Genomic DNA, 22,156 nt, shown 5'->3' with positions numbered 1-22,156 from the left:
TGGGCCAGGTGAAGTGGGCAGGGACAGGGACAGGCAGTGGGGCTGAGATGGAGAGAGGAGCCGGGGCTCTGGAGGTGGATGATCAAGGGGAGAAGGAGGGGAGGGTGTGTGTGCCGCTGGGTGACAGTGGCAGGGACAGGGATGGGGATGAGTGTCTGTCTGCATCAGATGAGCTGGTTTCTGAGAGGCCTCTTGGGAGAGCCTGGAGCTCGCCTGTGACTCCTTCCCTCCTCTATCTGTGGGGATCAAGCTCCATCCCAGCTGCTGTGCCCCGACTCTGGCTCCAGTGGGGGTTGCTGCTGCTCAGGGCTCCCCGCTTCAGGGGCTTAGGGAAGAGCAGCCTGCACCCATCACCTGGGCCCTCACTAGAGGAGGGGTGACACCCTCGTTCTTGGGGTGGATAAACATCTCCTGGGTGCTGATCCCCTCAGGAGCCAGGGTTCAGTGGCTACCCAGACATCTGGGCTGCCTGCCAGGGCACTCCTAATGCCAGTCCTGCTACTTACATGCCCCCATTCCTCCTCCTGGCTCTCCTGGAGCCCTCTCATGTGTGCTGTGTATATATGGATTGGGAGGGCGGAAGGCAAAGCAAGGAGCCTGGGAGGTGGGGCAGCCGTCTGCGAGGTGGTGCCAGTGGCTGGGGTTAGAAATGTTATGAGCCAGGGAGAGGGCCGAGTGGGGCCACGACTAACTTGGGAGAAAGGATCGGATGCGGAGATGGCTTGTACATAGGTGATTAAGAACGGGAGGAAGTTGAAAATGACCCCTCTCATCTCACAGAGACGGTGACTGACAAGGCGGCCTCAGACATTTGTCTGTATTACTGTGTTGAAATATTTCATAAATACAGAAAGGTGTACAAACTTCCCACTGACTGAACACACAGGTGTATCGGTATCCTCAGCTCTCAGAGTCTAGAAATTACCATTAAAGCAACAGTAATCAAGACAGTGTGGTATTTGTGAAAGAACAAGGAAACTGAAAATCTGTCACATTTTGAAAGACATTATGAAGACGTGACAATTCAATGTAATGTGAGATCCTGGATTGGGTTCTGGAACAGAAAACAGACACTTCAGAATATGGTGACATTTTCATAGGGCTCACAGTTCTCTGAATAGCATTGCAGCAATGCAAATTAGCTAGTTTGGACACACGTGGCACGTAATGTAAGACGTTACCTGTAGGGAGAGCTGGTGGAGGATATATGAGACCTGTACTGTCTCTACCGCCACTGAATCTCTTCTGTAAACACACAATTATTTTAAAATAAAAAGTCAAAATAAAAAAGAAGTGAGATTCCTGGCCTGCATTCACAAAATGAATTGGAAATAGCATAAAGCAGAGTGCTCTAGAAAAATTGACAGTTGGCCGGGTGCGGTGGCTCACACCTGTAATCCCAGCAGTTTGGGAGACTGAGGCGGGAGGATCACCTGAGGTCAGGAGTTCAAGACCAACATGGCAAAACCCCGTCTCTACTAAAAATACAAAAATTAGCTGGGTGTGGTGGCGAGTGCCTGTAATCCCAGCTACTGGGGAGGCTGAGGCAGGAGAATCCCTTGAACCTGGGAAGTGGAGGTTGCAGTGAGCTGAGATTGTATCACTGTGCTCCAGCCTGGGCTGGATTCCTTCTTAAAAAAAATTCCTTCTTTAAAAAAAAAAAAGAGAAGAAAAGTTGACAGTTGTTGTATTGTTACTGTTATTATCATCATCATTATTATCATCATCACCATCTCAGCAACCATCCTTCCCCACCTAGCAGCACTTTGGACATTTCTCTGCACCTGTGTCTCTTCTATGGGGTCCTGGTCTTCTTAAGGCCCTGATGCCTCCCTGTCTCCTTCCCTACCCACTTTGTCCCCAAGCCTTCTGGCCCCACCTCTCCTGTCCCCAGGGAGGCTGCTAGGGCAGTGGCTGAAGGAGGGGCAGCTGCACTCCCTGGCGATCTCCTGCCCAGGTGTCTGCGCCCTGCCATGGCCTGGTCAGAGCCGGTTAGAGTGAAGCCAGCAGGGCACTGTAGGGGTTAAAGGAGGCCATGGCTGGTGGAGGGGGCCCACTCCTGGCTGTCTCCGGGAAGAAGGCGGTGCACTGCTGGCCCGCCCCTGGGCTGGTCTGGGAGGGAACCCCACTAGTAAAGCCCTCTGCTCAGTTGCTCCCAGCAGTGGCCCTGGGACAAGCTCTGCTCCTTGCACCCCACTCCCTGCCTGGACATAGGCTCGCTCGCTGCCTTCTTCTGGGAAACCAGCTTCTTGCCAGCCACAGCCTCTGCTCGCATCACCAGCCACCACTCCTGTCCTGGGAATCCCTTGTCCCAGACACCCACCTCATTCAGTGGCTCCTCTACAGGAAAGGTGAGTGAGTGAGTGGGGCTGGCAGGCCCGGCAAGGTTAGGGTTCAAAGCACTGTCTCCATCTCCACTCTAAAGCGTGGGCCCTGCTCCCTTGCCCTTGGGCATAGCCTGGCAGGAGTGCCCCCTCCGCCCTCCCCAGCCACAAGTCCTTATTCCTTCTTTACCACTCTGGGCAGAAATGGCCAGTCAAGGTGGTTAATGAACAGACTGTAGCTGCGTCCCCTCTGCGCCTCCCTCTCCTCCCACCCCTCCTCTCCTCTGACGCTGATGCCCCGCCTGCAGTGGGCCAGGGAGAGTGCTGAGCGGGGCCACGACTAATTTTGGAGAAAGGACTCGACATGGAGATAGCTTGGGTGTGGGTGAGAAGGAGTGGGAGGACATTGAAAATGGCCCCTCTCATCTCATAAAGATGAGACGATTCTCTACCAGGCTGGAAAATCCATATGGAGCTGACCTCAGGGTCTGTCCCCCAACCCCCAATCCAGGATTTGCGCTAGGACTGCCTGCCCAGATGTTTTAGGCTGGCTGCTGTCTAGAAGAGGAAACTGGATTTGGGGTGATGAAGGGGGACTCGGAGAAGGCTGCTGTGCTCCCAGGCTGGGCTCCCTGCAGGGGAGGGGATGGGGTTAGGGGACAGGATGGGTGCTGGGTGGGGAGGAGCTGGAGGGGGAGGGCAGGGAGGCAGGCAGTTGTGGGATGGGAATAGGAGGAGGAGCTGGAAACTAGGGTGCCAGGGTCTTTGGGCACAGAGGCTTCTCTTCTGGAAGCCCCAGTTGCCCCTTCAGCGTGGCAGCAGTGCGGAAGGTGTAAGAGGAGCACCCTCTCTTTCCCTCCTGAAGCTGCCTGGGGTGGGTAAAGATCATGGTGGCTCAGACTTGGCCTCAAGTTGCACCTGCCCCTGCCAGCTGGTGGCCACTCCTGTCTCCCCCACTCCAGCTCTCCCTGGACCTCAGCACTTGGTATAGCTGGGGCACCCCCTGCCTGACACCTCTGGCCCAGGGTTGTGGGAGGGAGTGAGGGAGGATGTGGATTGAGATGGAGAGGTGGGTGGGAGAGCCCTGAACGGGATCAGCGCTGGATACCCAACTTGAGGTTGTCCTGGACTCTCCTGCCCATGGAGGGAAGGGAGTTGGAGAGAAGTGGGCTGGTCCAGGCTGGGGAGGGTCTCAGCCAGTCCGGCTGACCACCAGGGCTGGGAGCCAGCACTGTGATCAGAAGCTGAGGGTTCTTGGTGGTGGAGGAGGCAACCTGGGGCCCTCTGCTTCCAGGCGCCTGGCCTTGAGCCCTTCTGGCTCTGCTTCCCCATCCCTTATCCCATACTTCTTCATGCTTCACTTCCCGCAAAGCCCCAGTGCAGAATTTCCCAGGCAGGTGGCAGTGTCCAGGAAGTATAAGTACAGTGAAGCTGGTGACCAGGTGGAGCGGGGCTGGGGTGGGGTGCTTATGGGTTCATGGAAGATACTATTGTTTTGTGACCAACTTCTGGCCTCTGATGGGCTGTGGCTGAAGCCTTGGAGTTTGGGGACCCTCGGGCTCCTGTTTCTACCCAGATAGGAGCAGGAATCAATAGGGGTCAGAAAAGACTTTTGTTTGGTTGAAGGAAGAGGAGCCTCAGAGGTGGAAGCTCGGCTCAGGTGAAGGAAGAGCTTCCTAAGGACCTTGCCTTATGGGCTGATGTGTGACGTGGTGAGCTTATTTTGTCTGACACAGCACTTGCAGAGGCACCACCTCCCTGCTAGTTTTGGGGAACCGGGAGCCTGATGCTCTGCCCTCACACTGTGCGCCTCCCTCACACCCATGACTCAGTGCCTACCAGGTCTGCCCCCAGCTGCTTCCTGCAAAGGTTCTGAGGTTCTTCCTATTCCTCTTGGCCCACTCTGCCCCTTGCCTGCTGGTTAATCCCTGAGGGCTGGAGCATGCCACTATGAACATGAGCTTTTGTGTGGGCATAGCTTTCAATTCTCTTGGGTATATACCTAGGATGGGGTTTGCTGGTTCATATGGTAACTCTATGTTGAACTTTTTTGAGCAACTGCTAAACTGTGTTTCAAAGCAGCTGCACCATCTTACATTACCACCTGCAATATGGGAGAGTTCTGACTTTTCCACTTCCTCACCCACATTGTTCTTGGGCATGTTTTTCTGAGTGTGCCCAGCCTGGTGAGTGTGAAGTGGGTCCTGGGACCTTTAACTTCCTGGTTTTTCTGTGACACTGGGTTCCATTTGGAGATAGGTTATGGACTTGGACATGGTGGGTAGTAGGATAGTCATCTCTTACTCTAAGGCAATGGCCGGAGGGTGATCTGTTTTGTGGTTCAGAAAAGAGCTGGATTGCTTTAGTTGACTTCTTTGAGAAACTGGGATAACATTTTTGAATGGCTTCAGCCCACCCTCTACACCCAGGCTTCCCCAGAGCAGGATCTCTGCTGCCCCTGTAGCAAGAGCAGAGCCAGCAGAGATGGACTGAATGAGAAGAACAGGGGAGTCAGGGCTGGATGGAGGCACACACGTGCAGGACAGGAAGGGGCCCCAGCAGGGCTGGAGAGCCACCAAGCAAGGGTAGTGCAGCCCCTGTCTTCTCTGCTTCCTGCCGCCCCTCCCTCTTATTGGGGTGTGAACTGACTGTGTCTGCTCATCCTGCATGGTGGCACATGGCTGCTCAGAGCTCCCCAAATAACCTGTTACGTTTCCACCCACAGGAATAATCAGGCAGCGCACTTGCTTATCATTTTTTATTTATTTTTATTTTGTGTCATTTTGTTTTTTTGAGACGGAGTCTTGCTCTGTCGCCCAGGCTGGAGTGCAGCGGTGCCATCTCGGCTCACTGCAACCCTTGCCTCCTGGGTTCAAGCAGTTCTCCTGCCTCAGCCTCCCAGGTAACTGGGACTACAGGCGAATGCCGCCATGCCCAGCTAATTTTTTTGTAGTTTAGTAGAAACTGGGTTTCACTGTATTGCCCAGGCTTGTCACGAACTCCTGAGCTCAGGCAATCCGCCTACCTCGGGCTCCCAGAGTGCTGGGATTACAGATGTGAGCCACTGTGCCTGGCCGCTTATCATTTTTAGTATACTTTTCCAAACTACACACACATTCCCAGAGCAGGCCTCCTTTTACCCAAAAGAGAAACACTGGGCCTTACTAATTAACTGAAGACTGTTCTACTCGAGCCTTCCAAAACTCCAGGCTACTGTTCAAACCATTTTCCGGAACACTTCTTTCAAAACAACTTTCAGATGGATGCACAAAGAGATTCATCCCTCACCTTTATAGTCAAACCTTGATCTTTTTTGAGGGTACGACCCCATTGGAGTGGCTGCTTAGTCCCCTGATTAAGAACTGAGTGGCATCTCATGTTTCTGAACATTAAACCCAGCCTCGACAACTGAAGGTGCTCACCACTGAGGAATCTACGTAGGATTGAGTGTTCTGTAGTTACTATCCACAGGGAATGTTCTACAAAGTTTTGGGAGACTGTGATGTCACGGGAAATGCTTAGAATATGTGTCCAGCATGGAAAGGAACCAGTACGGAAGTCTTTTGATAAACTGTGGCATTTATCACTAACATTGTCTCAAAACTTTACACTACCTGCCATATACAAATTAGAGGTGAAAATTACTTCCATGTAATATACAAGCCAACACAAAGAATCCTATCCCAGGTTCTTGGGTGGATGGGCAATAATCTGGGTAGAGTTTATTGTGCAATAATCCTCTTCTCTCTTCTATAGGCCAGAAAATAAGTTTACCTCAAAAATGGAAAATTTTAGCTGGGAAAATTACCTGTGGGAAGACATCTTCAGTGGAGATTTTAGTAATTACAGTTACAGCCTTGACCTGCCCCCTTTTCTACTAGATTCTGCCCCATGTTGGTCAGAATCCCTAGAAATCAATTATGTTTTGGTCATCATCTATGCCCTGATGTTTCTACTGAATCTGATGTGAAACTCCCTGCTGATGCTGGTTATCTTATTCAGTTGAGTCAGCCACTCTGTCGCTGATGTCTACCTGCTGAACCTGGCCTTGGTCGACCTGTTCTTTTCCCTGACATTGCCCATCTCAGCTGCCTCCAAGATGAATGGCTGGATTTTTGGCACAATCTGTGCCAGGTGGTCTAGCTCCTGAAGGAAGTCAACTTCTACAGTGGTATTCTACTACTGGCCTGCCGCAGCATGGACTGTTACCTGGCCATTATCCATGCCCCCCACACACTGACCCAGCGGCATCACTTGGTCAAGTTCATATGTCTGGGTATGTGGACCCTGTTCCTGTTAGTGGCCCTACCCATCTCACTTTTCCAAGGACCACCCTACGTTGGCCCAGTCTGCTATGAGGACATGGGCAACAATACAGCAAACTGGCAGATGCTGTTACGGACCCTGTCCCAGACCGTTGGCTTCATGGTGCCACTACTGGTCATGCTGTTCTGCTATGGATTCACCCTGCGCATGCTGTTTAAGGCTCACATGGGGCAGAAGCACTGGGCCATGCGGGTCATCTTTGCTGTTGTCCTCATCTTCCTGCTCCGCTGGCTGCCCTACAACCTGGTCCTGCTGGCAGACACCCTCATGAGAACCCAGATGATCAAGGAGAGCTGTCAGCGCCGCAACGACATCGACCAGGCCCTGGATGCCACCGAGATTCTGGGCACATCTTTTCACAGCTGCCTCAACCCCCCATCCTTCATTGGCCGGGCCAGAAAGTTTCGCCATGGACCTCACATTCCCAGCCATACATGGCTTGATCAGCAAAGTGACTCCCTGCCCAAAGACAGCAGGCCTCTCCTTTGTTGGCCTTCTTCAGACACGCTTCCACTACTCTCTGAGATCACAACTCTGCCTAAGTGCAGCCCCGTGGGGTTCTCCTTCTCTTCACAGTCACATTCCAAGCCTCATGTCCACTGGTTCTTCTTGGTCTCAGTGTCCGTGCAACCCCCATTGTGGTCACAGGAAGCAGAGGCGGCCACGTTCTTACTAGTTTCTCTTGCATGGTTTAGAAAGCCTGCCCTGGTGCCTCACCCCTTGCCATAATTACTACGTCATTTGCTAGAGCTCTGTCCATCCCGCCCCTGAGCCCGTGGCACTCTGTGTTCTAAGAAGTGAAAATCTACCCTCCAGTGAGACAGCTCTGCGTACTCATTAGGATGGCTAGTATCAGAAGAAACAAAATCATAAAATAGAAAGTGTCCACAAAGATGTAGAGAAAGTGGAATTCTTGAGCATCGTGAGTGGGAATGTAAAATGGTGTGGCCACTGCGGAAGACAGTATGGCAGCTTTCCTCAAAACATCGGACATAGAATTATCACATGATCCCGCAATTCCACTTCTAGGAATTGACCCACAAGGAGTGAAAGCAGGGACTTGAACCCATATTTGTCCACCAATGTTCATAGCAGCTTATTCACAAGACCCAAAAGGCAAAAACAACCCAAATGTTCATCAATGAATGAATGAATGGCTAAACAAAATGTGATATGTACGTAATGAAGTATCCTTCAGCCTGAAAGAGGAATGAAGTACTCATACATGTTACAACATGGACGAACCTTGAAAATGTTATGCTAAGTGAAATAAGCCAGACATAAACAGCTAAATAGTTTATGATTCCACTTACATGAGGTACTGAGAGCAAACAAATTCACAGAGACAGAAAGCAGAACAGTGATTACCAGGGACTGAGGGGAGGGGAGCGTGGGCAGTGACGGTTTAATGGGCACAGAGTTTATGTTTGGGATGTTGAAAAAGTTGTAAAGATAAACAGTAGTGATAGTTGTACAACAATGTCTGAGTACTTAATGCCACTGAACTGTACACTTAAATGTCTAAAATGATAAAATTTTATGTATATTTTACCTCAGTTAAAAAGAAAATACCTTGGTCCTCAAAGGTATGTTTGCCAAAGAAACAAGGCTGGAATTTCTTGCTAAATGAGATCATTAAATGTCTTTCATTGCTTAAACCACTTTTGTGTGTTTATTTTGTTTCTTCCAACCAAAAGCTTCCAAACTGCTACAGAGAAGTGGGGCAAGAGTGAGCAGAGGTCTTGGGTGAGAGTCTTTACAAGAAGTAAATCTCTTTGTTGTTTGTTGTGTCGTAGAGAGAAGGATGGAATAGAGATGGAGTCCAGTCTTGCCATTCCCTTGCCCACAACCCAAGCTTCCTGCTGTAGACCACGCATCATGGAAAGAAATGTGTTCTGGGATGCTTTAGGGCGTCTCATGTCCTTGGTTGAAGCGGTAGTCAGGAGTGTCAGAGTTAGAAGGTGCGGAGGGTTGAGTAAGTTCACCAAATCCCCCTGATCAGGTAGCAGGAAGGCAGAGAGCTCTCCCAGCTCAGCCAGCAGCACCTGCTGTGAGTGTCCCTCCCTCTCTCTCTTTCCCACCCAAACACACACCCATAAAGGTGTCTGGCGCCTTGCGCTGACCTTCCTGAGCTGAAGCGGAATGAAACTGCTGCTCCATTTCCCCCTTCCAGATCTCACATACAAGGTCCCTTCTGGCCCCTCACTGATCTGGAAATGGGAAAGGAAGAGAATTTGGGGGAATCACAGTTTTATCATATCATGCTGACTCAGTACTAATCCTCCACACAAACTTATGTGCAAACTCTAAGGAAAAAGAATGGTTCCCACAAAGGTTCAGGTGATGTTTATTAAAGGGTCAGGGAAGGCAGAAGCACACTGGGGCTTTTGAAGGCCCTGATAGTGTCCTCTTTCTTTACCCACATGATAGATGCTTGGGCTTTAGTGTATTATTATTCCTTGGGCTATAAATGTAAGTTTTTCTTAACTTGTAGTATGTATACTATTCACAATGGAAATGTTTTAAAATGTTAAAGGAAAAGCTAAGGAGAAAGTGATTGAAGAGCACAGGGACAACTCGGGTAATTTTGAGGACCCACTGCACAGAGTGGAGTGCAGGCTTTTGCATCCTGCAATTTTGGAGTGAGAATTCACCAGATTAGAAGAAGATACTTTCATGCATTGCTGGTAGTAGATAAATAGGTACAAGCTTTAGAGAAAGCAATTTGATGACATCTCTTTTAATGCACACAATCTCTGATTCAGGAATTATACTACTACAAACCTATCCTACAGAAATACCCGCTTAATTGGACAAATGTGTACAGAACATTCATTGCACCCTTATTTACAAAAATCAGAGATTAGAAGAAACTCAAATGTTCATCAATAGGGAATTGATTAGTTACACTCTCAAGGTGCAGCCACACCAGGGAATATTGTGAATGCAATAGTTTGAAATCAAAGCTAAAAACATTATTCTGGCAGGCATCAGCAATCATCTTGAAGTGTGGGGCTAACATTGTCCTGTTCAGAGAACTGGCTTTCCAAAGATTAGACAGGCAATAAAACAGAGCTTACACAGCAGAATACACAAAACAACCAGCAACAATATAATAAATCTAATTTGTACAATGGTTTTGAACAAAACCCCCAAGCCTCAAGGCAACCAACTAGACAAATCAAATTGAGACCTGTTGCAGTCATTGTGTAGCATTCCGTGACTGGGCTGAATTAAAGCAGAGAGTGCCAACTCTAGAAAAGGGACAATTTGAACAAAAATTTCTACTAGAATATTGCCAAAGATACTTGCTAGGTGGACTGAAGAATTTTTTTAGGTCAGATTCTGTCAAATTACCCATAGCAGTATCTAATTTGTGAAATTTTAATTATAGCATTATCCTGTGAAGTGGAAAAGGTAGTCAATGAGAGGGGTAGGAGTTGTACTACCTATGGAGTTATATTTTGACGGTCTTGGGAAAAGCTGCCTGTAGCATGAAGTTGCCAGTTTTGTAGTTCAAATATCTGATGATGGCATTGGGGCGGGGATGGTTGGTGAACTCTCCGTGTGGACCCATACATCAGGCATGAGTCTTGTTCCTTGAAATGTATGTTAAGTTGTTTAGTTTTAGTTTAGGGCTTTAGGAAAGAGTAATTTCCTGCTTAGTAATTCCATAGGGGAAAATTGGATTGGAGGAACCCAGAAGAATTTAGGATACAGTCTCTTCTACAGTCAGATAATAAAAAATCAAAAACAAGGTACTGGACTACAATACAAAAGCAATAACGAGTGTATTCTAGACATCCCAATTTTTACTGAAGATAATCAGAGTAACACCAAATTTAGTTTTATCAGGTTGGGCCTGATTATTTATATAAGTGTAGTAAAGACAGTGATTGAATCTTAGATTGTATTTTTTTTTTTTTTTTTGGTGACAGTGTCTCACCCTGTTGCCCAGGCTGGAGTGCAGTGGCGTGATCTCGGCTCACTGCATCCTCCACTTCCTGGGCTCAAGTAATTCTCCAGTGTCAGCCTCCCATGTAGCTGGGACTACACGTGCCTGCCATGACACCTGGCTAATTTTTGTATTTTTAGTAGAGATGGGGTTTCATCATGTTGCCCAGGCTGGTCTAGAACTCCTGAGTTCAGGTGATCTGCCTGCCTCAGCCTCCCAAAGTGCTGGGAATACAGGCAAGAGCCAATGTGCCTGGCCTTGTATCTTATTATTATTATTTTTTTAATTTTGAGACTAGGAAGTCACATTAAGGCAGGCTTCTGATTTTATCTGCAGTACCCGGAAATAAGTTAAAACATGATAACTTAGTCTAACCCTGATAATATAATTAACATTTTTAATTGCATCTTGTTATAAAGGAAACAGAATTTTATTGAATTTATGTGAATAACTATATTGTCATAAAATAAAAAGTTCTCACAAATAATTTCCAAATTTTAGAAGGATCGAGTAGGAAGAATAAGTAAATGTTTTCACCTTTGTTCATGACAATTTGCCTCACCAAATTGTTGTTAAACTACAGATAGCTTAAGAGAGAAACTTTTCTTAAATCTGGAAAACAAGACATTTAAGTAAAGAATCAACAATATTTCAAATGATATAAAAATCATAATTTGTATCAGTTATTCAATTTCATGTTATCAATTTTTATTCTGCTTGATTTTGATTAACAGTTTTATGAACCTATCAGTTTTCTCATTAGAGTTTTAGAAATGTTATTTATTTAGTCCATGATCTCTTTTTTTTTTATTATTATACTTTAAGTTCTAGGGTACATGTGCACAACGTGCAGGTTTGTTACATATGTATACATGTGCCATGTTGGTGTGCTGCACCCATTAACTCGTCATTTTCATTAGGTATATCTCCTATTGCTGTCCCTTCCCCCTCCCCCCTCCCCACAATAGGCTCCTGTGTGTGATGTTCCCCTTTCTGTGTCCAAGTGGTCTCCTTGTTCAATTCCCACCTATGAATGAGAATATGCAGTGTTTGGTTTTCTGTTCTTGCGATAATTTGCTGAGAATGATGGTTTCCAGCTGCATCCATGTCCCTACAAAGGACACAAACTCATCCTTTTTAATGGCTGCATAGTATTCCACGGTGTATATGTGCCACATTTTCTTAATCCAGTCTGTCACTGATGGACATTTGGGTTGATTCCAAGTCTTTGCTATTGAGAATAGTGCCGCAATCAACATACGTGTGCATGTGTCTTTATAGCAGCATGATTTATAATCCTTTGGTTATATACCCAGTAATGGGATGGCTGGATCAAATGGTATTTCTAGTTCTAGATCCTTGAGGAATCGCCACACTGTTTTCCACAATAGTTGAACTAGTTTACAGTCCCACCAACAGTGTAAAAGTGTTCCTATTTCTCCACATCCTCTCCAGCACCTGTTGTTTCCTGATTTTTTAATGATTGCCATTCTAACTGGTGTGAGGTGGCATCTCATTGTGGTTTTGATTTGCATTTCTCTGATGGCCAGTGATGATGAGCATTTTTTCATGTGTGTGTTGGTTGTATGAATGTCTTCTTTTGAGAAGTGTCTGTTCATATCCTTTGCCCACTTTTTGATGGTGTTGTTTGTTTTTTGTTGTAAATTTGTTTGAGTTCTTTGTAGGTTCTGGATATTAGACCTTCGTCAGATGAGTAAATTGCAAAAATTTTCTCCCATGCTGTAGGCTGCCTGTTCACTCTGATGGTAGTTTCTTTTGCTGTGCAGAAGCTCTTTAGTTTAATTAGATCCCATTTGTCAATTTTGGCTTTTGTTGCCATTGCTTTTGGTGTTTTAGACATGAAGTCCTTTCCCATGCCTATGTCCTGAATGGTATTACCTAGGTTTTCTTCTAGGATTTTTATGGTTTTAGGTCTAACATTTAAGTCTCCAATCCATCTTGAATTAATTTTCATGTAAGGATCCAGTTTCAGCTTTCTACTTATGGCTAACCAATTTTCCCAGCACCGATTATTAAATAGGGAATCCTTTCCCCATTTATTGTTTTTGTCAGTTTTGTCAAAGATCAGATGGCTGTAGATGTGTGGTCTTATTTCTGAGGTCTCTGTTCTGTTCCATTGGTCTATATCTCTGTTTTGGAACTAGTACCATGCTGTTTTGGTTACTGTAGCCTCGTAGCATAGTTTGAAGTCAGGTAGCGTGATGCCTCCAGCTTTGTTCTTTTGGCTTAGGATTGTCTTGGCAATGTGGGTTCTCTTTTGGTTCCATACGAACTTTAAAGTAGTTTTTTCCAATTCTGTGAAGAAAGTCATTGGTGGCTTAATGGGGATGGCGTTGAATCTATAAATTACCTTGGGCAGTATGGCCATTTTCATGATATTGATTCTTCCTATCCATGAGCATGGAATGTTCTTTGATTTGTTTGTGTCCTCTTTTATTTCACTGAGCAGTGGTTTGTAGTTCTCCTTGAAGAGGTCTTTGACATCCCTTGTAAGTTGGATTCCTGGGTATTTTATTCTCTTTGAAGCTATTGTGAATGGAAGTTCATTCATGATTTGGCTCTCTGTTTGTCTGTTACTGGTGTATAAGAATGCTTGTGATTTTTGCACATTGATTTTGTATCCTGAGACTTTGCTGAAGTTGCTTATCAGCTTAAGGAGATTTTGGGCTGAGACAGTGGGGTTTTCTAAATATACAATCATGTCATCTGCAAACAGGGACAATTTGACTTCTTCTTTTCCTAACTGAATACCCTTGATTTCTTTCGCTTGCCTGATTGCCCTAGCTAGAACTTCCAACACTATGTTGAATAGGAGTGGTGAGAGAGGGCATCCCTGTCTTGTGCCAGTTTTCAAAGGGAATGCTTCCAGTTTTTGCCCATTCAGTATGATATTGGCTGTGGGTTTGTCATAAATAGCTCTTATTATTTTGAGATACATTCCATCAATACCAAATTTATTGAGAGTTTTTAGCATGAAGGGCTGTTGAATTTTGTCAAAGGCCTTTTCTGCATTTGTTGAGATAATCATGGGGTTTTTGTCTTTGGTTCTGTTTATATGCTGGATTACGTTTATTGATTTGCATATGTTGAACCAGCCTTGCATCTCAGGAATGAAGCCCACCTGATCATGGTGGATAAGCTTTTTGATGTGCTGCTGGATTTGGTTTGCCAGTATTTTACTGATGATTTTTGCATCGATGTTCATCAAGGAGATTGGTCTAAAATTCTTTTTTTGTTGTGCCTCTGCCAGGCTTTGGTATCAGGATGGTGTTGGCCTCATAAAATGAGTTACAGAGGATTCCCTCGTTTTCTATTGATTGGAATAGTTTCAGAAGGAATGGTACCAGCTCCTCCTTGTACCTCTGGTAGAATTTGGCTGTGAATCCGTCTGGTCCTGGACTTTCTTTGGTTGGTAGAGTATTAATTATTGTCTCAATTTCAGAGCCTGCTATTGGTCTATTCAGGGATTCAGTTTCTTCCTGGTTTAGTCTTGGGAGAGTGTAAGTGTCCAGGAAATTATCCATTTCTTCTAGGTTTTCTAGTTTATTTGCGTAGAGGTGTTTATAGTATTCTCTGATGGTAGTTTGTATTTCTGTGGGGTCTGTGGTGATATCCTCTTTATCATTTTTTATTGCATCTATTTGATTCTTCTCTCTTTTCTTCTTTATTAGTCTTGCTAGTGGTCTATCAATTTTGTTGATCTTTTCAAAAAAACAGCTCCTGGATTCATTGATTTTTTGGAGGGTTTTTTGTGTCTCTATCTCCTTCAGTTCTGCTCTGATCTTAGTTATTTCTTGCCTTCTGATAGCTTTTGAATGTGTTTGCTCTTGCTTCTCTAGTTCTTTTAATTGTGATGTTAGGGTGTCAATTTTAGATCTTTCCTGCTTTCTGTTGTGGGCACTTAGTGCTATAAATTTCCCTCTACACACTGCTTTAAATGTGTCCCAGAGATTCTGGTATGTTGTATCTTTGTTCTCATTGGTTTCAAAGAACATCTTTATTTCTGCCTTCATTTTGTTATGTACCCAGTAGTCATTCAGGAGCAGGTTATTCAGGTTATTGTAGTTGAGCGGTTTTGATTGAGTTTCTTAGTCCTGAGTTCTAGTTTGATAGCACTGTGGTCTGAGAGACAGTTTGTTATAATTTTTGTTCTTTTACATTTGCTGAGGAGTGCTTTACTTCCAACTATGTGGTCAATTTTGGAATAAGTGCTATGTGGTGCTGAGAAGAATGTATATTCTGTTGATTTGGAGTGGAGAGTTCTGTAGATGTCTATTAGGTCCGCTTGGTGCAGAGTTGAGTTCAATTCCTGGATATCCTTGTTAACTTTCTGTCTCGTTGATCTGTCTAATGTTGACAGTGGGGTGTTAAAGTCTCCCATTATTATTGTATGGGAGTCTAAGTCTCTTTGTAAGTCTCTAAGGACTTGCTTTATGAATCTGGGTGCTCCTGTATTGGGTGCATATATATTTAGGATAGTTAGCTCTTCCTGATGAATTGATCCCTTTACCATTATGTAATGGCCTTCTTTGTCTCTTTTGATCTTTGATAGTTTAAAGTCTGTTTTATCAGAGACTAGGATTGCAACCCCTGCTCTTTTTTTGTTTTCTGTTTGCTTGGTAGATCTTCCTCCATCCTTTTATTTTGAGCCTATGTGTGTCTCTGCATGTGAGATGAGTCTCCTGAATACAGCAAACTGATGGGTCTTGACTCTTTATCCAATTTGCCAGTCTGTGTCTTTTAATTGGACCACTTAGTTCATTTACATTTAATGTTAATATTATGTGTGAACTTGATTATGTGTGAACTTGATCCTGTCATTATGATATTAGCTGGTTATTTTGCTCGTTAGTTGATGCAGTTTCTTCCTAGCATCAATGGACTTTACATTTTGGCATGTTTTTGCAATGGCTGGTACTGGTTGTTCCTTTCCATGTTTAGTGCTTCCTTCAGGATCTCTTGTAGGGCAGGCCTGGTGCTGACAAAATCTCTCAGCATTGGTTTGTCTGTAAAGGATTTTATTTCTCCTTCACTTATGAAACTTAGTTTGGGTGGATATGAAATTCTGGGTTGAAAATTCTTTTCTTTAAGAATGTTGAATATTGGCCCCCACTCTCTTCTGGCTTGTAGAGTTTCTGCCGAGAGATCTGCTGTTAGTCTGATGGGTTTCCCTTTGTGGGTAACCCGACCTTTCTCTCTGGCTGCCCTTAACATTTTTTCATTCGTTTCAACTTTGGTGACTCTGACAATTATGTGTCTTGGAGTTGCTCTTCTTGAGGAGTATTTTTGTGGGGTTCTCTGTATTTCCTGAATTTGAATGTTGGCCTGCCTTACTAGGTTGGGGAAGTTCTCCTGGATGATATCCTGCAGAGTGTTTTCCAACTTGGTTCCATTTTCCCTGTCAGTTTCAGGCACACCAATCAGACATCGACTTGGTCTTTTCACATAATCCCATATTTCTTGGAGGCTTTGTTCATTTCTTTTAATCTTTTTTCTCTGAACTTCTCTTCTTGCTTCACTTTTTTTTTTTTTTTTTTTTTTTTTTGAGACAGAATCTCACTCTGTTGCCCAGGCTGGAGGGCAGTTGTGTGATCTTGGCTCACTGCAACCTCCACTTCCCGGGTTCAAGCAATTCTCGTGCTTCAGCCTCCTGAGTAGCTGGGATTACAGGCACACGCCACCATAACTGGCTAATTTTTGTATTTTCAGTAGAGCTGGGGTTTTGCTGTGTTGGCCAGGCTGGTCTCGAGCACCTGACCTCAAGTGATCTTTCCGCCTTGACCTCCCAAACTGTTGGAACTACAGACATGAGCCATCACGCTTTACCCTAGTCCATTGATCTTAAAGTAATTAAAAACCTGCATTTAAGAGTACTTTTAAGAGTCTTATGAATCTGATTGCAGATGCCTTTAGAGAAGAATCAACACAGTAGATGATAAAAAGTTAGAATAGCCATGCTTAAAATCTGATGTAAGTTCAACTTTTGAAAAGGAATTCTGTCATTTGTATTGCAAACAGCATTTTAAGACAAAAATGAGAATCATGACTGACAGCATAACACCAGGACCATCAGACTTTTATAAATTTCATATAATCTTTAGAAGATGAAGATTTCTGTCAGTAACATCCTTGTGAATATAACTTAAAATATGTTTATGCCATGTGCAGTGTCTCAGGCTTGTCATTCCAGCACTTTGGGAGGCCAAGGCAGGTGGGTTGCTTGAGCTCAGGAGTTGGAGACCAGCCTGGGCAATGTGGCAAAACCCAGTCTGTACAAAAAATTACAAAAATTAGCCAGGTGTGGTGGTGCACACCTGTAGTCTGAGCTACTCGGGAGGCTGAGGTAGCAGGATTGCTTGAGCCTGGGAGGTTGAGGCTTCAGTGAGCCATGTTCATGGCACAGAACTCCAGACTGGGTGACAAAGTGAGACCTTGTCTCAAAAAAAAAAAAAAAAAAAAGAAGAAGAAGAGGTTTAATATCATTTTGTTATTTGACAGTGCTTTTCATACAATTAAACATATTAAATAAGCCTCATGAGAGACACATCCTTTGAGACTTTCCAGGGGCCCAACTAGAAAATCCCAAGGTCAATGTTAGGTTAAAAAGACTTAAATTAGAATTCTATTTTAGGGAAGTTTGTCAAAGATGTTAAAAAGGCTTAAAACATTTAATTAAAATAGAATCATGAGCCAGGCACTGCATCTTGCACCTGTTATCCCAGCTACCTAGGAGGCTGAGGTAGGAGGATTCCTTGAGCTCAGTAGTTTAAGGCTGCACAGAGCTATGATCATGCCATTGCACTTGAGCCTGGGTGACAGGGTGAGCCTTATGTTTATGAAATAATTATAACAACAATAATAAGGGGAATCAAATGTCATTTTGAAATAACAGTCATTTATTGAATCAGAAGGATAATAAAAATACTTTAAAAGTAAATATAAAATGTTACATAGCTGAGAGAAAATAAAAACCTTATACTTGTGTTAGGGATGGCTTTCAAAACACCTAATATTAGTTTATTAATATTAATAAACTAATAGGTTCCCCAAACCTTAATAACAGCACAAAGCACAAGAAGTTATTTTTTTTTTTTTTAAAGAAAGATAGGGGTCTTGCTATGATGCCTAGGCTGGCCTTGAACTCCTGGACTCAAGCAACTCTCCTGCCTCAGCCTCCTGAGTAGCTGGAACTACAGGTGCTCAATACTCTGTCTGGCAAAAAACTACCTTAAAACTTGAAATCTCTGTTTCTTAGGCGGATTACTTAAAAGGTAAAGAAGAGCCTCCTGCAGTATAACAGCTTGTCTTTATGGGAAGCCTATTTGGATAACCTGGAAGGCAAACCTCATACGAAGCTAATTAGACACAAGAAGATTATGTCCCAGGTTAGGAATGTATACCATATTATAGGAGAAAAAGGTAAACAAGAAAACCAATACCTTAGGCAATGGAATGCATGGCTTTTAGAAAAAGTAAAAGCATATGAAATTGTCTGGTTACATAGAACAATTTAGACACATCAGGAAGAGCTGAGTACAGAGTCAACTTACACTGGAGGACACGTTGTCCTTCTAGGCCTTTAAGACAAACTTTCTGGGTCAGGCCGCAAGAGCAGAGTCTGAAATAAAAAAAGAAACAGCTGCAGGAACTGACAAATATTGAAGGGGACAGTCACCACTTTAGTAAAGCAAAAAGATGTACCTTTTCAAGGAAGAAGAGCAGAAGGCAGTGACGCATGACCTGTGAGTCACATGTAGTGAGATGTGAAAAAAGCTGAACCCCTGAGACATAAGTCTGAAAAGCTTTAGGAGGAAAACTCTACCTTGAGAAAGGAAATTATCATTTTGAATGAGGAAGATAGCACTTCTAAGTTGAAATTATGTAGAACATTTAAAATAGAAAAAAGGTGTAATTTAGAAGATGATTGAAAATTCAACAGAATTCAGAATTAAACCCCTGTAATTTTTTTTTTGTTTGTTTGTTTTACTAGGAGCAGATCAATATTTTAAGAAAAGCTTTCTGTTTCAAACATAGAAGATCAGTCTCCAGCCCCGTGCCATCGTACCCCTGACGTCAGTGTTTAATTTTTAGAAAACTTAGAAACATTTTTTAAATCCAGGCAATGTAATCACACACAAAACTCCCTTCACAAAACCATCCTTCATAAACCCTCCCTAACTTGCTTAGGTCTTCCATTATTTTCTTAAGGTCTCATCACTGCCCTACACTTTTCTGGTTTTTTTTTTTTTTTTTAATATTGGAACAGTCAGTCATTTTATCTTAGGACAAGAACGTTCTCTTTTTCTCATTATTATTGAAACCACATAATATTTTTTCTCTTGCATAAATTAGCTTTCGTATATTTTGTACACAGAATTAAATATATTGATTAGAACTTTAATTTTAGAAACCTTAATTTTTAGTAAAAACCCAGGAATAAGTACTTTTTTGGACTGTTATATATAAACATCCCCTGAATGTACGTTTTATAATACTTAAAAACATATTTTTACAGAACAATTTCTAATGTGGTATAGGACATTTTCTTAACAGACCCAAATATCTTTTGTGTTTTCATAGTATTTCAGAAGTCAAAAATAAATAAGCTTGAAGTTATGTTTAACAATTAATGTTTCAGCATTTTATCTTATTTAGAAATGGCTCAGGACTGTGATCCCAGCACTTTGGGAGGCTGAGGTGGGAGGATTGCTTGGGCCTAGCAGTCTGGGACCAGTCTGGGCAATATCATAAGACTTCATCTCCACAAAAATTTATTTAAAAAATGAAAAGAAATTACTTAGATATTTTATAAATATCTGTCATTTACTTTAACCTAACTTCAAAATTTTAAATTACATGAAAAGTTTGTGTATAACTGTTTATTCCATTCATATATACCTTGTTTTTTATTTACAATAATTTTACCTAGATTACTCTTGAAAACTGAGATATTAGAGCAGGTCGTTATTCCAAGTATTTTTCCTGTCAAAGAAAATCACTAAAGGTTAAATTGTGTTTGATATACAGAAAACAATGAGCATTGCATGTACTCTCATCTGTACATTTGTTCTTAGGTCAAACTCATACTTTTATGATCTTAAAACATCTAGCAGAGACAAATATAACACTGTCTGGCTAAGCCAAAAAAAAAGTATGTGGTAATACAGAGAAAGATGTGAATATCCAGCTATAAGAAAGTCATATAATACGAAATGTGGATTTTGTAGTTTGGCGAGTGGAAGGGAGTGGCACCCAGCAGCTTCTTTCACTCTTGCAGTTCTGTGAGCAGGAGGGAGAGTTATAGCTCTTATTCCCACCTCCCACAGCTTGGTGAGCTGGCTAGGAGTGTCACAGCTCTTTTGCTCCTGCAGTTCGGCAAGTGGAAGGGAGGGTTACAGCTCTTTCACTCCTGTCATCTGTAGCTCATCAAGCCAGCCAGGAGCATCACAGCTCCTTCACTCCTGCCTACTGTAGCTTGATGAGTTCCAGGTTCTTGTCCTGTGATCAAGAGGAATAAGATATGTGGACACCGGAGAGTGAGTAAGGCGGAGAAGAATTTTATTGAGTGACAGAAGAAAAGCTCTTGGCTGCAGGAGGGGACACTGAAAGTGGGGTAGCCATCTGTGAGGCTGAGTCTGGGATTTTTATGGGCTTAGAATGGAGGAATACTTGCTGATTGGTCCATGGGTGGCTTTGGAAAAAACACCTTTCGATTGGTTAAAAGACATCATCCAAAAGTAGCCAATCAAGAAAAGTGGGTGAGATGGGGATAGAAGTTCTCACTCCAGTCGTGGACTCTATCCAAAACTGATAGCTGGGTTTTCAGGCTTTAAACTGTTCTTGGTTTGAAGGTCAGGTTTCACCAGGGACCCGTCCCCATCTGACTAGGAATTTGTCTCTCTCCTGTCACTATCACAAGCAGATTCAATTCAAATAAGATTATCTCAAGGCATCTATTCATCAAACTCAACGATAAAGAAGGTCAAAGATAAAGAAAGGACCTAGCCGGGCACGATGGCTCACGCCTGTAATCTCAACACTTTGGGAGGCTGAGGTGAGTGGATCACCTGAGGTCAGGAGTTCGAGACCAGCCTGACCAACATGGAGAAACTCTGTCTCTACTAATAAAAAAGTTAGCCAGGCATGGTAGCACATGCCTGTAATCCCAGCTACTTGGGAGGCTGAGGCAGGAGAATTGTTTGAACCTGGGAGGCGGAGGTTGCGGTGAGCTGAGATCATGCCATTGCACTCCAGCCTGGGCGACAAGAGTGAAACTCCATCTAAAAAAAAAAAAAAAAGACCTAAAAACAGCAAGAAAAAAGAAGTCAATTAAATATGAAGGGGCTAATACGTCTGGCCACAGACTTCTTAGTGGAAACTCTACTGGCCAGGAGAGTGAGATGATATATTCAAAGTGCTGAAGGGAAAATACTTTTGACCTCAAATATTATATTCAGCAAACTTATCCTTCAAAGATGAAGGAGACATAGAGACTTTCCCAGGGAAAAACACCTGCCAACTCTGGACATGATCCACAAGTGAGCTGCCTGCCCCAGGCCATGGGAAAAAGAAGGTCATTTGAGGAACATTCTAGAATCCCAAGCCTGAGTATCAAGTGATGAGGTCCCAGACCTGCCATTTGGAATGGTGTGGAAACTCAGGGCCAAGAAATCTATCAACAACAAAAAATACTGTGAACCATATGACCCAGTAGTGCCCCAGCCAGTACAGCCATGAAACTTCCTCCATGTAGATTTCTTTGTAATCAAGGGCAAATGCAAGATTACATAAAAATATGCTCTTCAAAAGAGAAATTCATGATTAAATATTACAAAGAACTAATAACCACCAGAATCAACAATCAGCCAACTTAACCCGTGGGAGATTTCACTACTGAGGACTAGAGATAATAGAGCAATCTGAATGTGATTTTTAAAATAAGCATGTTTTAAAAATCCAGAGGCATTTTATATTAAAAATGGAGAATTTAATGAATGTGTTTACCTCTATTTCCTCTCAAAAATCCATTAAAAAAGGCAATAAAGGGATTTTTTAAAGGCATAATCCTACAAGGTACAAGGATTAAGAGAAAGTGAAGAAAAGATAACTGATTTTTTAAAAAATAGAAATCTGAAGTAGATGGATAAGTAGTAACTGAGTTTATCAGACCAAAAGTAAAGAGACAGAGACAATAAAGGGAATCAAATAAATCTTTACAAAAACCATAATATCTTCAGAAACATAAGAAACACTATAAAAACTCTGGAAAACAATCTAGGAAATACCATTCTGGATATAGGAATGGGCAAAGATTTCATGACGAAAACACAGAAAGCAATGGCAACAAAAACAAAAATTGACAAATGGGATCTAATTAAACTAAAGAGCTTCTGCACAGCAAAGGAAACTATCAACAGGGTGAAGAGACAACCTGCAGGATGGGAGAAGGTTTTTGCAAACTATACCGCTGACGAAGGTCTAATATCCAGGTCTAATATCCAGCATCTATAAAAAACTTAAACAAATTTAC

At 43.3% G+C, this 22,156-nt stretch overlaps 1 protein-coding gene across 1 annotated transcript; it reads left to right on the top strand.

Moving 5' to 3' along the window:
* The first annotated feature begins 2,128 nt into the window (after positions 1 to 2,128).
* Positions 2,129 to 7,379, top strand: LOC103876540 (C-X-C chemokine receptor type 2-like). Its single transcript, XM_031651711.1, has 2 exons — positions 2,129 to 2,351; positions 6,081 to 7,379. Exon 2 carries the CDS (start codon positions 6,522 to 6,524, stop codon positions 7,377 to 7,379), a length of 858 nt encoding a protein of 285 aa, XP_031507571.1. The 5' UTR covers positions 2,129 to 2,351; positions 6,081 to 6,521.
* Positions 7,380 to 22,156: the final 14,777 nt, after the last annotated feature.

This window comes from Papio anubis, chromosome 10 (genome assembly GCF_008728515.1).
Source record: "Papio anubis isolate 15944 chromosome 10, Panubis1.0, whole genome shotgun sequence".
Classification (NCBI taxonomy): Eukaryota; Metazoa; Chordata; class Mammalia; order Primates; family Cercopithecidae; genus Papio; species Papio anubis.
The sequence above is the reverse complement of the archived record's forward strand: the minus strand, read 5'-3'. Positions and strand labels throughout refer to the sequence as shown.

What these genes read in the sequence shown, in the direction of transcription:
- LOC103876540 (XM_031651711.1), top strand. Translation starts at nt 6,522, where the DNA reads ATGGACTGTTACCTGGCCATTATCCATGCCCCCCACACACTGACCCAG.